Below are 17,954 nucleotides of genomic sequence, written 5' to 3'. Positions count from 1 at the left end.
GGGGCAAGGGCGGAGCTGAGCAGAGAAGGCTTCACAGAGCAGGTAACACTTGAACTAGGTTTTGAAAATCAAGCAAGATTTCAATAGGTAAAGAGAGAATGAGAGAAGAAAGAGTCAGAGCAACATGTGTGAGCGGCAAAGCAAACAAAAAAGACAAAGAGGTTGAGATGTGTTTAGTGAATTATAGGAAGATTTTCTGTGACCAGACCACAGGATGCCGAGGAGTTTAGATTCTATCCTCAGGGCCATAGGAGCCATTCACGGATAGTCAGTGTTCAATAAATGAATGAGCCAGCAGTTTACTAACCATAACAAAAGAAGAATAATTTTAACCCAAGATCTGTCTCTACCAGAGAAACTCCACTGTCTGGTTTGTTGATCTCTTTGCAACTCAGTCCCCATCACATTCATGATCTGCCTCTTCCCGGGACACACGTGGGACCCTTTATCCCAGACTGCTCGGGTTTCAGTAACAGACAGCTAAACCAGACCAGTTCAGACTGAGCCTGAAGACCCTGTAACGTCTGGTTCTTTCACTTTTTCTAGGAGTATATGTGCATGATGGGGCTGCACAGCTGGCAACACTGGGTGGCTTGGTTCATCGTGTTCTTCATTTCTGCCTCCATTGTTGTTTCTTTCATGACCCTTCTCTTCTGCATAGAGGTACATGTCTCTTGTCTTTCAGGATGTGCTAAGCTCTGAAGATAATGGGGGGAAAGTATGGTATGGTGTGGCTGGTGGTGGTGAGATTCAAGACATGGTGAAAACACAGTAATTGATGAACATTTTAAAAACCTCAGGTTGACATGTGGTGGTATTTGCTCAGCCTTTGGCAGAGGAAGCATTGAAATTTATGATCTGGGAGAACTTTGCCCTCTCTCCACTTCTCCGGTCTTCAAGTAGTGGGCCTGAGTGTGATTAGTTCATTAGGAAAGTTGAGTTATAAACTTTAAAACATTGCAAATTTTGTGCTCTGTAAATAATTGAAAAAGCTATTATAAAAGTTAAGAACATTCTTTTTATGCCCAGGTATCTTGTTAATTTTTCCTTTTATGCTGTCAATGGAATTTTGTGTTCCAATTCACTAACTTGTGTTTAATAACTAAATTATAATATGGATACATGAAAATTTGCCTGCTAAATTACCAAAATTGGGGCATTTTGAATGTAGAAAGGCAGGAAAACTCAGACTATATAGCAAAATATATAAACAAAGAAAATTGCCTGAAAACAATAAAAAGAGGAGATATAAGATATCAAAAGGAATACTAAAATTATTTGTAGTAGTTATAATGGTAAATAGGATAAACTCTCTTATTAAAGCAAAAAGAACATTGACATTGGGCCAGAAATTGAATTCAAGCTTATGCTTTCCTTAAAAAAGGCATACACACAGAGCGTGGTTTGTAAATGGTAGTGGAGGCTAGATTAAAGGTCTGCCTTAAAAACCTATGTATATATTGTTTTATTTAAGATAATCCTGTTTTTTTTTTAATGTACACGTTGTTTTAAGGGTCTTTTACGCCTTTCTTCATTCTTTCCATGTAAGAATTACGTACACCTCTGATTGTTTTGTAGTTTGACGAGTCAGCAGTGTTCGGAAACAGTGACCCTAGTTTGATATTTGTGTTTCTAATGTGTTTCGCAATTGCCACAATTTTCTTTGCATTCATGATCAGCACTTTCTTCCAAAAAGGTGAGTCCTGATACAATTTTCTGTCAGGGAGTGTGTTTATAACTTCTTTTCTTGGTAGCATTGCTATTTCCATTACCTATGGCATTAATTATTATTCCTTCAGAATCAAATTTTTCACTTGTATGATTACTTTAACAATGGAATAATTCCATTCACCATTAAAGACATGTGAAATTATCTCCGTATATGTACGCTTTTATGCTTCTCTGGGCTTCTAAATGTTACTTCAAAATAGATGGAAATGATAAGTCACAGTTTGGAAGGAAAGAAGGGGTAAGACATCCAGGGCAGATAATTTTCCAGGTCCTGATTGTGAAGTTGTGGCATAACAATAGTAAGACGCCATAATAAAAGAGGAACTCCTGGGAATTTGGTTCTGTCAGGAGGGGTGTTACCTCTAAAATGATAGGTAGAATAGATGAATCATGAAAGGCAAAAATAAGAACTGATGCCAAAGAGTGCAGGAGAATTGAGTTATGGGTCAACCTAGAGAGGTGCAGATAGAAACACTAATGGAGCACAGGCCTGGCAGCTGGTGACACAAAAAAAGAGGTTTTAAGAGACCTTGGGGAATTCCCTGGTGGCGCAGTGGATAAAAATCCTCCTGCCAATGCAGGGGACATGGGTTTCGATCTCTGGTTCAGATCTTCCTGGACCTTCCAGTTTCCCAGGAAGATCCACCATGCCATGGGACAGCCGAGCCTGTGCACCACAGCTACTGAAGCTCACCTTAGAGCCCATACTCTGCAACTAGAGAAGCCCCCACAACAAGAAGTCTGTGTGCCGCAGCTAGAGAGTAGCCCTGGCTCCCCACAACTAGAGAAACGCCTGCTCACTGCAGTGAAGACCCAGTGCAGCCAAAAATAAATAAAAGTTTTTAAAAAATTACCATATGATCCAGCAGTCCCACTCCTGGTCATATATCTGTAAAAGAGAAAAACTGTAATTCAAAAAGATACTTGCCCCCCAACGTTCATAGCAACATTATTTGCAATGGTCAAGACATGAAAGCAACATTAGTGTCTGTCAGCAGATGAGTGAATAAATAAGATGTGGTGTATAGAGAATGGAATATTAGCCATAAAAAAGGATGAAATAATGCCATTTGTAGCAACATGAATAGACCTAGAGATTATCATACTAAGTGAAGTAAGTCAGACAGAGCAAGGCAAATATCATATGATATTACTTACATGTGGAATCTGGAAAAAATACAAATTAACTTACTTAAAAAACAGAAACAGACTCACAGACATAGAAAACAAACTTGTTAGCAAAGGGAAAAGGGAGAGAATAAATTAGGAGTATGGGACTAACAGATGCACACTACTATATATCAAGTAGATCAACAACTAGATTTACTTGTTACATATCAGAAGCTCTTGTTCTGGCCTCAGAGCACTGCATTTGCATCTCAGTGTTTATCCTGACTTTGAGCAGATCCAAAGATTCCATATCCATTTCTCTGGAAAATGATAGCACTTATAACATATTAGCAATTATTATCAGCCTTTACAAAAGAAGCAAATTCAGAGAAGCTAGAGGAGACCCAGAGTTACCCATCATTCATGTGGTCGGGTTCAGTGAAGGGCTGCCTGATGCCTTAATGGTGGTTCTTTATGTTATGTATGCAATCCTTACATTTTCGATCCTTGTTCTCTTAATTTCCTGGAACGCAAATGTTTGCCTTTATTTTATATTCCTTTCCCAGACTTCCATTTGATAGGTTTATCTCCAAATCTGAAACCACTGTGCTTCAGTTCAGTTCAGTTCACTCGCTCAGTCGTGTCTGACTCTTTGCAACCCCATGAATTGCAGCATGCCAGGCCTCCCTGTCCATCACCAACTCCTGGAGTTCACCCAAACTCATGTCCATCGAGTCGGTGATGCCATCCAACCATCTCATCCTCTGTCGTCCCCTTCTCCTCCTGCCCCCAATCCCTCCCAGCATCAGAGTCTTTTCCAATGAGTCAACTCTTCACATGAGGTGGCCAAAGTACTGGAGTTTCAGCTTCAGCATCATTCCCTCCAAAGAAATCCCAGGGCTGATCTCCTTCAGAATGGACTGGTTGGATCTCCTTGCAGTCCAAGGGACTCTCAAGAGTCTTCTCCAACACCACAGTTCAATAGCATCAATTCTTCGGTGCTCAGCTTTCTTCACAGTCCAACTCTCACATCCATACATGACCACAGGAAAAACCATAGCCTACGGACCTTTGTTGGCAAAGTAATGTCTCTGCTTTTGAATATGCTATCTAGGTTGGTCATAACTTTCCTTCCAAGGAGTAAGCATCTTTTAATTTCATGGCTGCAATAACCATCTGCAGTGATTTTGGAGCCCAAAAAAGTAAAGTCTGACACTGTTTCCACTGTTTCCCCATCTATTTCCCATGAAGTGATGGGACCGGATGCCATGATCTTCGTTTTCTGAATGTTGAGCTTTAAGCCAACTTTTTCATTCTCCACTTTCACTTTCATCAAGAGGCTTTTTAGTTCCTCTTTACTTTCTGCCATAAGGGTGGTGTCATCTGCATATCTGAGGTTATTGATATTTCTCCCAGCAATCTTGATTCCAGCTTGTGTTTCTTTCAGTCCAGTGTTTCTCATGATGTACTCTGCATAGAAGTTAAATAAGCAGGGTGACAATATACAGCCTTGATATACTTCTTTTCCTATTTGGAACCAGTCTGTTGTTCCATGTCCAGTTCTCACTGTTGCTTCCTGACCTACATACAGATTTCTCAAGAGGCAGGTCAGGTAGTCTGGTATTCCCATCTCTTGAAGAATTTTCCACAGTTTATTGTGATCCACACAGTCAAAGGCTTTGGCATAGTCAAGAAAGCAGAAATAGATGTTTCTCTGGAACTCTCTTGCTTTTTCGATGATCCAGCGGATGTTGGCAATTTGATCTCTGGTTCTTCTGCCTTTGCTAAAACCAGCTTGAACATCAAGGTTCACGTATTGCTGAAGCCTGGCATGGAGAATTTTGAGCATTACTTTACTAGCATGTGAGATGAGTGCAATTGTGCGGTAGTTTGAGCATTCTTTGGCATTGCCTTTCTTTGGGATTGGAATGAAAACTGACCTTTTCCAGTCCTGTGGCCACTGCTGAGTTTTCCAAATTTGCTGGCATATTGAGTGCAGCACTTTCACAGCATCATCTTTCAGGTTTTGAAATAGCTCAGCTGGAATTCCATCACCTCCACTAGCTTTGTTCATAGTGATGGTTTCTAAGGCCCACTTGACTTCACATTCCAGAATGTCTGGCTCTAGATGAGTGATCACACCATCGTGATTATCTGGGTCGTGAGGATCTTTTTTTGTACAGTTCTTCTGTGTATTCTTGCCACCTCTTCGTAATATCTCCTGCTTCTGTTAGGTCCATACCATTTCTGTCCTTTATCAAGCGCATCTTTGCATGAAATGTTCCCTTGGTATCTCTTAATCTTCTTGAAGAGATCTCTAGTCTTTCCCATTCTGTTGTTTTCTTCTGTTTCTTTGCATTGATCGCTGAAGAAGGCTTTCTTATCTCTTCTTGCTATTCTTTGGAACTCTGCATTCAGATGCTTATATCTTTCCTTTTCTCCTTTGCTTTTCGCTTCTCTTCTTTTCACAGCTATTTGTAAGGCCTCCCCAGACAGCCATTTTGCTTTTTTGCATTTCTTTTCCATGGGGATGGTCTTGATCCCTGTCTCCTGTACACTGTCACGAACCTCATTCCATAGTTCATCAGGCACTCTATCAGATCTAGTCCCTTAAATCTATTTCTCACTTCCACTGTATAATCATAAGGGATTTGATTTAGGTCATACTTGAATGGTCTAGTGGTTTTCCATACTTTCTTCAATTTAAGTCTGAATTTGGTAATAGGGAGTTCATGATCTGAGCCACAGTCTGCTCCTGGTTTTGTTTTTGTTGACGGTATATAATCAGTCTGATTTCGGTGTTGACCATCTGGTGATGTCCACGTATAGAGTCTTCTCTTGTGTTGTTGGAAGAGGATGTTTGCTATGACCACTGCATTTTCTTGGCAAAACTCTATTAGTCTTTGCCCTGCTTCATTCCATATTCCAAGGCCAAATTTGCCTGTTACTCCAGGTGTTTCTTGACTTCCTACTTTTACATTCCAGTCCCCTATAATGAAAAGGACATCTTTTTTGGGTGTTAGTTCTAAAAGTTCTTGTAGGTCTTCATAGAACCGTTCAACTTCAGCTTCTTCAGCGTTACTGGTTGGGGCATAGACTTGGATTACTGTGATACTGAATGGTTTGCCTTGGAAACAAACAGAGATCTTTCTGTCATTTTTGAGATTGCATCCAAGTACTGCATTTCGGACTCTTTTGTTGACCATGATGGCTACTCCATTTCTTCTGAGGGATTCCTGCCCGCAGTGGTAGATATAATTGGTCATCTAAGTTAAATTCACCCATTCCAGTCCATTTTAGTTCGCTGATTCCTAGAATGTCGACGTTCACTCTTGCCATCTCTTGTTTGACCACTTCCAATTTGCCTTGATTCATGGATCTGACATTCCAGGTTCCTATGCAATATTGCTCTTTACAGCATCGGACCTTGCTTCTATCACCAGTCACATCCACAGCTGGGTATTCTTTTTGCTTTGGCTCCATCCCTTCATTTTTCTGGAGTTATTTCTCCACTGATCTCCAGTAGCATATTGGGCACCTACTGACCTGGGGAGTTCCTCTTTCAATATCCTATCATTTTGCCTTTTCATACTGTTCATGGGGTTCTCAAGGCAAGAATACTGAAGTGGTTTGCCATTCCCTTCTCCAGTGGACCACATTCTGTCAGATCTCTCCACCATGACCCGCCCATCTTGGGTGGCCCCACGGGCATGGCTTAGTTTCATTGAGTTAGACAAGGCTGTGGTCCTAGTGTGATTAGATTGACTAGTTTTCTGTGAGTATGGTTTCAGTGTGTCTGCTCTCTGATGCCCTCTTGCAACACCTACCATCTTATTTGGGTTGCTCTTACCTTGGGCATGGGGTATCTCTTCACAGCTGCTCCAGCAAAGCGCAGCCGCTGCTCCTTACCTTGGATGAGGGGTATCTCCTCACCACTGCCCTTCCTGACCTTCAATGTGGGATAGCTCCTCTAGGCCCTCCTGCGCCCACGCAGCCACTGCTTCTTAGATGTGGGGTTGGTCCTCTCGGCCGCCGCCCCTGGCCTCGGGCGTGGGGTAGCTCCTCCCGGCCGCCGCCCCTGGCCTTGTTCGCGGGGTATCTCCTCTCGATGCTGTTTAATCTACCACTCATCTTTGGGCTTCCCTGATAGCTCAGTTGGTAAAGAATCTGCCTACAACGCAGGAGACCCCAGTTTGATTCCCAGGCCAGGAAGATCCCCTGGAGAAGTGATAGGCTACGCATTCCAATATTCTTGGGCTTCCCTTGTGGCTCAGCTGGTAAAGAATCCACCTGCAATGCGGGAGACCTGGGTTCTATCCCTGGGTTGGGAAGATCCCCTGGAAAAGGGAAGGGCTACCCACTCCAGTGTTCTGGCCTGGAGATGCACATACATAGTTCATGGGGTTGCAGAGAGTAGGGTATGACTGAGTGACTTTCACTTTCATCTTTGAAGAAGACGGTTTTTACTGTTGGAGATGTTATTAATGCACTATTAGAGGAAGTTCTAGGCAGTTAAATGCTTGTGCATTTTCATAAGATGTATTCATTTTTTTAAAGTGCAACAAATCCTCTTCGTCTTTTGATAGTGAAAGTGCAAGTATAAAAGGTTTCTATCAAAATTTCTGAAAAGACTGCTTGTGCATTATTGATGAAACTCTTTTCATTTCTGCCTTCTGAATCTGCAGCTCATGTTGCCACTGCCTCAGGAGGCATCATCTTCTTCTTCACCTACCTCCCTTATCTCTACATCGCGTTCACATACAGCCAAAGGAGCTCCTTCCAAAAGATTGCCTTTTGCCTCCTCTCCAACGTTGCCATGGCACTGGGAGTCCGATTAATCTCCACATTTGAAGCAAGAGGTGAGCCATACCTTTCTCAAGGTAAACTGCCTTAATATCTTGCCATTTCCTGACAGGCAAAGTTGACCTTTATTTCCAAGTAAACATGACTGGTTCATTTTATTCAGTGTTCAGAGCATTTATAGTATACTTATATCAATGATAGGCACTGTAAGGAATACTTAGGAAATATGGAATAAAGCTTAGACTGTGCAGATTGCAATGTAGTTTTGGGGAAAAACTAAAGCATGCTGATGATTTAGGGAATTATATGCCTATATAATTGTATGGATCTAAAATGCATAGAGTTATGATTAGAAGTTCAAATAACCCCTCAGAACTTCACAGATGATGTTGTGCTGTTGCAGATACCATATTATATCCTCTTGGGTTCCAGATGGGTCTTCTTTCACAACAAGCTAGTCTAAGGGACCTTCATCAGATGTGTCCTAGCTCCCTTACAGCTTACATACTTTGGGGTGGAAAGCACAATGCCAAGTTTTCATTTGTCTCATGTTTCTGAAGTTTGAAGAGTTTCCACAACACCTACAGTCATTGCAGAAGATTGCAGCCAACATATCAATCTAAATGTAGGATGCTGCGCCCTGTGGGGTCTCAGTACTTACTGAGTGAAACTGTTTCACATTTCAGTGGTGCTAGGATGATCCACTCTGAGCACTCCAGCAAGTTGCTTCATTGCTCAGTGTTAGTTTTTATCACCAGAGTCCACATCCCAAGTGACACAGTTGGTTTTGCAGCAGATAGCAGGGATAGGAGTTGAAGTTGGGTCTAGTTTGCAGGTCTCTTTACTGCCCCTGGGATAGTCTCCAATGGCCAGGTTAGAGGCATCACCTACCAATGGATTTCTTTGTTAAGCTGGGTGGTCTAAATGGGTTGCTGCTGCTGCTGCTGCTAAGTCGCTTCAGTCGTGTCTGACTCTGTGCGACCCCATAGACGGCAGCCCACCAGGCTCCCCCGTCCCTGGGATTCTCCAGGCAAGAACACTGGAATGGGTTGCCATTTCCTTCTCCAACGCATGAAAGTGAAAAGTGAAAGTGAAGTCGCTCAGTTGTGTTGGACTCTTCGCGACCCCATGGACTGCAGCCTACCAGGCTCCTCCGTCCATGGGATTTTCCAGGCAAGAGTACTGGAGTGGGGTGCCATTGCCTTCTCTGCTAAATGGGTTAAGGGTACTTAAAATTTAATAAAAGATGTTAAGTTGACCATAATTTATTGAAGGTGAGTGATTTTCTTTAACAAAGCAATGTTGATCCCATAAATCACAAATACTTACAGGGGAAAGAGTAGATTTTAAATGGTGTATCTGATTCCTTCCACATTACTGAATGACTGTAGATGCTTAATGAGGTCTATTTGTTAAAGCTGAGGGAATCAGAGTGAGTGGTTGGGCCTGTGCTAAATTCGTTCCTGTGCTAAGACTGTCTTGATTATTTATGATCCGTGTTCTTTCCTGAAAGGCATGGGATAGCCCACAAGTGCTGTCTTGCATTACAGGTGAATGAAATGCAAATGCATATATAATCCACAAACAGGATTCTCTAAGAATGTAATTGATGAAATGTTAAAAATCCAAGGATAATATTTCTTAGAGTCCTCATGCTTTCACTGGATTAGGTTTTCCTGGTCATCTGACCTATCTGTTCAAATCAGACGGCAGACCTGATATTGAGTGAATAAATGGAATTCCTCTACATTTTCTCAGTAAGTCTAGTGCAAGGCTTTCAGTTCTAACCTGAAGCAGGAATCACTGTATATTCAGTTCAGTTCAGTTGCTCAGTCGTGTCCAACTCTTTGCGACCCCATGAATTGCAGCACCCCAGGCCTCCCTGTCCATCACCAACTCTCGGAGTTCACTCAAACTCACGTCCATCGAGTCGGTGATGCCATCCAGCTATCTCATCCTCTGTTGTCCCCTTCTCCTCCTGCCCCCAATCCCTCCCAGCATCAGAGTCTTTTCCAATGAGTTAAGTCTTCGCATAAGGTGGCCAAAGTACTGGAGTTTCAGCTTTAGCATCATTCCTTCCAAAGAACACCCAGGACTGATCTCCTCTACAGTGGACTGGCTGGATCTCCTTGCAGTCCAAGGGACTGTCAAGAGTCTTCTCCAACACCACAGTTCAAAAGCATCAATTCTTCGGCGCTCAGCTTTCTTCACAGTCCAACTCTCACATCCATACATGTCTACTGGAAAAACAGTAGCCTTGACTAGACGGACCTTTGTTGGCAAAGTAATGTCTCTGCTTTTGAATATGCTATCTAGGTTTGTCATAACTTTCCTTCCACAGAGCAAGCGTCTTTTAATTTCATGGCTGCAATCACCATCTGCAGTGATTTTGGAGCCCCAAAAAATAAAGTCTGACACTGTTTCCCCATCTATTTCCCATGAAGTGAGGTGACCAGATGCCATTATCTTAGTTTTCTGAATGTTGAGCTTTAAGCCAACTTTTTCACTCTCCTCTTTCACTTTCATCAGGAGGCTCTTTAGTTCTTCTTCACTTTCTGCCATAAGGGTGGTGTCATCTGCATATCTGAGGTTATTGATATTTCTCCCAGCAATCTTGATTCCAGCTTGTGTTTCTTTCAGTCCAGCGTTTCTCATGATGTACTCTGCATAGAAGTTAAATAAGCAGGGTGACAATATACAGCCTTGACATACTTCTTTTCCTATTTGGAACCAGTCTGTTGTTCCATGTCCAGTTCCAGCTGTTGCTTCCTGACCTGCATATAGGTTTCTCAAGAGGCAGGTCAGGTGGTCTGGTAGAAGTACCGCACAATTGCACTCCTCTCACACGCTAGTAAAGTAATCCTCAATATTCTCCAAGCCAGGCTTCAGCAATACATGAACTGTGAACTTCCACATGTTCAAGCTGGTTTTAGAAAAGGCAGAGGAACCAGAGACCAAATTGCCAACATCTGCTGGATCATCGAAAAAGCAAGAGAGTTCCAGAAAACGTCTATTTCTGCTTTATTGACTATGCCAAAGCCTTTGACTGTGTGGATCACAATAAACTGTGGAAAATTCTGAAAGAGATGGGAATACCAGACCACCTGATCTGCCTCTTGAGAAACCTATATGCAGGTCAGGAAGCAACAGTTAGAACTGGACATGGAACAACTGTATATTAATACAACATACATCAGACCTGTGGTTGTATGGCAGAAACATTTTGGTCTCTTTTTTTTTTTTCAGTTCAGTTTAGTTCAGTGGCTCAGTTGTGTCTGACTCTTTGCGACCCCATGAACTGCAGCACGCCAGGCCTCCCTGTCCATCACCAACTCCCGGAATCCACCCAAACCCATATCCATGGAGTCAGTGATGCCATCCAATCATGTCATCATCTGTCATCCCCTTCTCCTCCTGCCTTCAATCTTTCCCAGCATCAGGGTCTTTTCCAATGAGTCAGTTCTTTGCATCAGGTGGCCAAAGTATTGGAGCTTCAGCTTCACCATCAGTCCTTCCAATGAATATTCAGGACTGATTTCCTTTAGGATGGACTGGTTTAATCTCCTTGCAGTCCAAGGGACTCTCAAGAGTCTTCTCCAACACCACAGTTCAAAAACATCAATTCTTCAGCTGTCAGCTTTCTTTATAGTTCAACGCTCACATCCATGCATGACTACTAGAAAAACCATAGTTTTGTATTGGTAAACTAATTTACTAGATTCGTTTTAATTTTTAAGAGGTGCAGTAAATAATGCCTTTCCCTCCTCCTTAATTTCTGAACCAATTGAGAAACAAAACAAAGATGTCATTGTATTAATGCATTACCTCTTAAAAATTTTTTTTGGATATGCAGAGTCTAGTTGAGGCATGTGGGATCTAGTTCCCTGACTGGGGATGGAACCCATGCCCCTGCCTGCAATGGGACATGGAGTCCTAACCACTGGACCACCAGGGAAATCCGTGTATATTGTATAAAATAATAATGATGATAATGTCTTTATGGTTTTTTTTTTTTAAGAAATGGAATTAGAATACATAAAAGGATTTTTGAAGAGATAAAGTCAGAAGTCGATGAGGATAAATACTTTCTGGAAGGAGAGTAAAGATGTTGATTAACTTTAGACTTTGCAGCAGAGTAGATCTGGTAATTCATTACTGAGCCCACCAGCAAAGGGCTAGAAACAGTGTAAAACTTTCAAACTTAATAGAAAATAGAATAATCAAAAGCTTGGTTAAGTCAAGAGGAAGTGGTGTGGGGAGAGGAATTGTGTCACATGGCCTCTTCTACTGCAAAGGAGACTGAGAAGTCAGGGAAGGACAGTCAGGATCAAAGAGATGTAGGGGCAGGGGAATTTGCCAAACTCCTTTCAGCAGCACCTCACTCTCAAACATAATTGTATGAATTGTGTGAACAAGTAACATCTTACTCCTACCCAGTCCAAACTCCAGCAGTTTGTTTTTTAACAGAACTCAGTGAGCTGATTCTCAGATTTACATGGGAGTATAAACGACCAAGAAGAGCCAAGAACTCTTGAGGAAGAACAAGAAAGAAAAACGTGCTTTCCCAGATTTTGTGATTTATCATAAAGCAATAGTAATTAAAATTATAGTTGACAAATAGACTAACAGAAAAGAAGAGACAGACAAATGCACTATTAGGTATCAGAGACAATGCTTCAGAGCAGTAGGGTTTAATGAACAATCCTGGAGCAACTGAAGAACATTATGGAAAAAGTTGAACTTGGACTTTGAATTCACACCATACACAGAAATCATTTCTAATGACAAAAAACTATAGTTTTTTGGATATAATATAAGAGAGTATGTTCATGTTCTTAAAGTAGGAAAGATTTCTTAAACAAGACACAAAAATAGCTGTCAGGAAAAGACTGATAAATAATGACTTGAAACTGAGGAACACCATAAGGAAAATGAAAAGAGAAGCTACAGAGTAGGAGAAGATACTTGAAACACATTTAACCTGCAAAATGCTTGTTTTTAAAGCATATTTAAAGAATTCATGAAATCAATTAAAAATTGTACTTTGTAGTATAAAAAAGCAAATAGGCAAAAATAGGTGCTTCACAAAAAGAGCATATTCAAATAGCCAATAGACACAAACACGCTAGAAGGAAATAAAGTGACATGTTTAAGGTGCTGAAGAAAACTCCTGTCAACCCAGAATTCTATATCCAGGAGAAAGTCAGGGATGACTTGCAAATAAACAAAAGTGACAGAATTGATTGCTAGGAGACATTCCAAGAAATGTTGAGTTCCTTGAGCAAAAACAATATATCAGACAGGAGCTTGCTGCTGCTGCTAAGTTGCTTCAGTTGTGTCTGACCCTGTGCGACCCCATAGACGGCAGCCCATCAGGCTCCCCCGTCCCTGGGATTCTCAAGGCAAGAACACTGGAGTGGGTTCCATTTCCCTCTCCAATGCATGAAAGTGAAGAGTGAAAGTGAAGTCTCTCAGTCGTCTCAGACTCCCAGCGACCCCATGGACTGCAGCCCACCAGGCTCCTCCGTCCATGGGATTCGCCAGGCAAGAGTACTGGAGTGGGGTGCCATTGCCTTGGATCTACACAAAAAAATAAAGAACACTAAAAATGGAAAATAGAATTTATTTTGTCTTTTATGGAGTTTTTTTGGCTCGAAAAGAGAAGTGACTGTCTAAAGCAAAAATGGGAGCAGTGTAATTGCTAATAACTTGTGTGACAGTAAAACATATGACAACAGTAGCAAAGGGTGGGAGGGAAGTGCTGGAAACTGGAAACTTTTTGTAAGTTCCTCACACTGCACATGAAGTATCTTCAAATAATATTGAATATAGACTCTAAAGATGATTTTACACCCTGTGTGTGTTGTTAGTCACTCAGTTATGTCCGACTCTTTGTGACCCCATGGACTGTATTTAGCCTTCCAGGCTTCTCTGTCCATGGAATTCTCTAGCAAGAATACTGGAGTGAGTAGCTATTCCCTTCTCCAAGGGAATCTTCCCAACTCAGGGATTGAACCTGGGTTTCCTGCATTGCGGGTGGATTCCTTACATCTGAGCCATCAGGGAAGTCCCTTTACACCCTGGAACAAAACTGAAAAACAAAATTTAGAGGTATAAATAATAATAGTGGAACTAAAATGGAATCATAAAAATTCCTATTAATGCAAGAAAAAGAGGAAAAAAGAAACAAAAATTTGGACCAAATAAAAAAGAGCTGGCAAAGTGGTAGATTTTAATCCAGACAGTCAATAATCACAATAAATATGAAAACCAAGTGAAAAGAGACTGTTTAGATAAAAATGCAAAACCCAACTAGATGCTGCCTACAAACAAAGATGGCGGTGAAGTTGTAACGGGGGTGTGTATATCTGGGGTTTTGGGGTTGGATTGAGTTAGGTGGTAGCTGCACAAGGGTAGTTCCTTTGTAATTGCTTGTTAAACTCCATTTTTTGTACTTGAAATGTATATCCCTGATAAATAAAGTGGTAATCAAATGTGTGCTGAGGTGCGGAAGGAGCCTCAACTCTTCCTTCCCTTGGGACACTGGACTTGCACTGAACAAGGATGCACCTGCCCTTCATGAACTGAGTGCACTGACTGTTTATGGCAGCTGAGGGTTGCGAGACCTGTCTGTAAGCCACAGTTAGAGGCACAGCTCTTGATTGGCACAGAGGCAGACACCAGTCAGGGAGTGTCATCTCAGGAAGGGCCTCAGAGGTCTCCTGATGTTGGTCCTCACAGCGTGGCCTGTGTACCAGCAGCATCAGAGCCCTAGGAGAACTTGTCAGAAACACAGACTCCAAGACCCACCCAGACACACAATCAGAACAACATCCCCAGGTGACTAGTCAGCACCATTCTAGCCGTCCGTCTGCTCACCAGTTCTTGATTTACCTGCTCTGGTGGTGTTAGTTACCACCTCCTCAGTCCTGCTGTATGGCAGCAGGTGCAGGTATCTTGGGTGCTTTACGTGAGAGGCACAGTCAAGTTCCATTCTGATGAGACCGTTGGCATCACAAAGGATACCTGCCCTTATTCACACCCAGGAATCGGTCCCAGGGCCTTTCTCAGCACCTTCCTTTCTTCATGGAGCATATGTGTACCAAGCACCTGCTGCATGTGAGGCCCTGGGCCAGAGACTGGAGAAACTGAGGTAATCTGACAGTCCCTGGCCCCAAGCTGGGGTGGCAGTAGGTGAGCAGATTTCCAGTGCAGAGTAGAGCCTGCAGTGCTCACAGCTTGCACAGGGGACCCAGATGCACATGGGTTAGGCAGGTAATCCCAGAGGGAGAGGGTGTGTGCTTGCTGGGGAAGGAGATACCTGTGCTGACCTACATAGTAAGAATTAACCCAAGTGGAGCAGGTCAGGAGGAGTAGGAAGGGACCATTCTGGCAATAAGAAAAATGTTGTATTGGGAATTCTCTGGTGGCCTAGTGGATAGGACTCCACACTTTCTCTGCTGAGCCCTAGTTCAATCCCTAGTTAGGCGACTAAGATCCTGCAAGCTGTGTGGTGTGGCCAAAAGGAAAAAAAAAAAAAAAAAGAGTTTTATCTCAGAAGAGAAACTAACAGTTAGCTTTTCCTTTCCTGTGCCTTGTTTTTGTCTCTTAATACTCCGGAGACGAATAGTCCAGTCTTCTCATTGGCCTGGTCTCCACTGTTTGATTGGAAAACTCCGGTAACTTTTCTCTGTCTCTGCTGTGGTGACTGTTCTCCCTTTTGACAGGCACAGGCGTCCAGTGGAGGAACATGGGCCATATAGGAGGAGAGTTTAACTTCACTCAGGTGCTGCTGATGCTGCTGCTGGACTCTGTCTTATATGGCTTGGTGGCCTGGTATGTGGAGGCCATCTTCCCAGGAGAGTATGGTATACCCAAGCCCTGGTACTTCTTTCTCACGGTGAGTACTGATGCTGCTGTTTTATAGGTTGACACCAGGATTTTTATAGCTTGTCATCAATGTTCCTATCCCTCTTGGTGATATTGGTTTCACCTTCAAACTCCAAGAAATCTAAGTTGGGGTTCTCCAATCTGGATTCACCCCAAACCTGTCAACTTATGGTTGCCAAAGGAGCATGATTAATGAGTCTCAGTCTCTCTGACTCTTGCCCCACTGCTGATTCCCTGTGCAGACGCCCCTTAAGAGTGTGGCGGCTGTCTCATGGGCCCCCTTGAGTGGCAGGCCCTACATTCCCCCACAGAATACCACCCCAACGAGCTAGAGCCCTCAGGACTCCTTGGCCTCTTTTCTCTGGGACTGGTGGCAAGGCCCTGGCGCTCTTTGAGACCTCTGTGACCCGAGGGCACAGCTTTTGTTGATGACCCCATGAAGTTCTCAGAATCTCTTCTCTTCTACAATGACTGCATTTTTCTTACAAAGTTGAACGCTTTATGCCTGATTCGGTCCTCTTGCAGATTCAGTCTGATCCCATCTGAATTGCACAGGTCCTCACTTCAGGCCTTGGCAAAGGCCACTGTGCTTGCTCTTCTTGGTCTGTGGAGAAGTGCGTGGATTGTTAGCACCAGCGTTTCTCCAGACCTTTGCCCACAGGGAGGCTGCTGGCCGTCCCAACAGCTTCCCCTGTGCACCAGGAGTGTGCACGTGAGGCATCTTCTGTAGCTCCATCCCCCGGACCATGGGTTGTAGGTTGAAATGCAGTTTATTAGTAGTGAGTCTGTGAGCAAATTCTTGACTCCTTCAGGCATCATCAAATGTTCGATACCAGGAAATCTGGCAGGTGAGGCTGAGGATGGGGGTGGGAGGAGGGAAGTGTGAGAATTTAATTTACCAAAATATTTTTCTTCCAGAAGAAGAAGCTAGTTCACCTAAACATATTAATGAGTTTACTTCCTCTCTAGCCCTCCTACTGGTGGAGAGAACCTACATCCCTTAGGAATCCTGTGGAAGACTTAGAGGATCCTCAGCAAGCTCTGGGAAACAAGTTCATTCAGGATGAGCCTACCAATTTGATAAAAGGAATTGAAATCCAGCATCTATACAAGGTATCAGCTCTCAGATCTTCTGAGAACTTGAGAAATAGTGTATAGAGGTTTCTGTTTCATTCTGACAGTTACAAGATATATTTTGTGATAGATTTCTTTTTTTTTTTTTACATCTCAAACAAGCAGAACTTTATTAAACAGGCAGTGAGGGCAGGCTGACCCCAAAGGAGTGGCCTTGTGATAGATTTTTAATTCCCTCTGTCACATTATCCCCCAAATTAGAAGTATTACGTAAAATGTCCTGTTTCCTGTCACAAAGTTAAATGACTGGATGGAGGATCTAGATGATCTCTCTTGAAACAGTCTCACAAATGCGAGGCACCTCTTGTTGGGGACGCCCTAGAACTCAGTCATTTGATGGTCAGCTTTGATCCACCAGTGTTCTTATGCAACCAAATCAAGTGGTAAACCAGATGTCACTGCTGGCTTCCAAATGTGGAAGTGTTCATCCTCTCTCCAGCGTCTGCTGAGTCCTGTGTTGACCAAGGGCTCCCCTGACAGGATGCCTGGGGGTAAGCTCTATACCTTCTGTGTCCTCCAGAGGAGTCTTCCATTCCTCAGACATGATGGGCCTGCAGAGAGATGGTGCCTTCCATGTGGCTGATACACGGTCAGAGTCAAGGCACTAGCTCAGCACTTTGTGTCACCTTCCTGACCTATGAGATCAAATGGATCACGTCCTAGTCCAGGGGATCCATGGCACGGGGGATCATCCCAGCTCCTCCACACCCTGTGGGAGAAGCTGGAAATACTCCATCTTCACTGGATTTACTGTGGCTTCAGTACGCAGGGATTTCTCTTTTTCTTTTCTCATAACAGGCAGCCTGCAGGCACATGGTTCTGCCATGATGTTGGCTGCTCAGTAAAGCCGTCCCAGAGCCCTTTGCTCTTTCTACTCACTGACTTTCGTTTATTTTCCCTGGACCAGTGGAAGCATGTAGCTCCCTGCTGTGTGCTTGTCATTCCCTGGTTGCAAGACGGGTGCTGTAGCTCATCTACAGGGAAAGATAAGAGCAAGGGGCTTTCTTTTGGGAAAAAATTTTTCCTTCCTCCCTCCCTCCCTTCTTTTCTGCCCTTCAGTAGATCACCCCTTCTTCTTCTTGCCTAGAATTCTGCCAAGTGTCCACCTCGACTTCAGAAAGGAGAGTGAAAAGTCAGGGAAGAGGCCTGTCACACTTGATTCATAATAATCACACCAAATGGTGTTGGGGGCAAGGAAGTGTGCCAGCTTCCTTTCCTCAGCACCCTGCTCCCAAACACAGTAGATAAATTGTGGGGAGGAGTGACACCCAAGTCTCACCCAAATA

At 43.1% G+C, this 17,954-nt stretch overlaps 1 protein-coding gene across 1 annotated transcript in view; it reads left to right on the top strand.

Annotated features, from left to right (window-relative positions):
* The window catches only part of LOC113883545 (ATP-binding cassette sub-family A member 17-like), a 98,303-nt gene that overhangs the window by 16,284 nt on the left and 64,065 nt on the right, over positions 1 to 17,954 (top strand). Inside the window, exons 6-10 of the mRNA XM_027527351.1 lie at positions 547 to 663; positions 1,579 to 1,696; positions 7,527 to 7,700; positions 15,372 to 15,544; positions 16,504 to 16,647. Coding sequence (XP_027383152.1) covers positions 547 to 663; positions 1,579 to 1,696; positions 7,527 to 7,700; positions 15,372 to 15,544; positions 16,504 to 16,647 — 726 coding nt within the window. The remainder of the gene's footprint in view (positions 1 to 546; positions 664 to 1,578; positions 1,697 to 7,526; positions 7,701 to 15,371; positions 15,545 to 16,503; positions 16,648 to 17,954) is intronic.

Source organism: Bos indicus x Bos taurus, chromosome 25 (genome assembly GCF_003369695.1).
Source record: "Bos indicus x Bos taurus breed Angus x Brahman F1 hybrid chromosome 25, Bos_hybrid_MaternalHap_v2.0, whole genome shotgun sequence".
Classification (NCBI taxonomy): Eukaryota; Metazoa; Chordata; class Mammalia; order Artiodactyla; family Bovidae; genus Bos; species Bos indicus x Bos taurus.
Note: the sequence above shows the minus strand (reverse complement) of the source record. Positions and strands in the feature narration are given on the sequence as shown.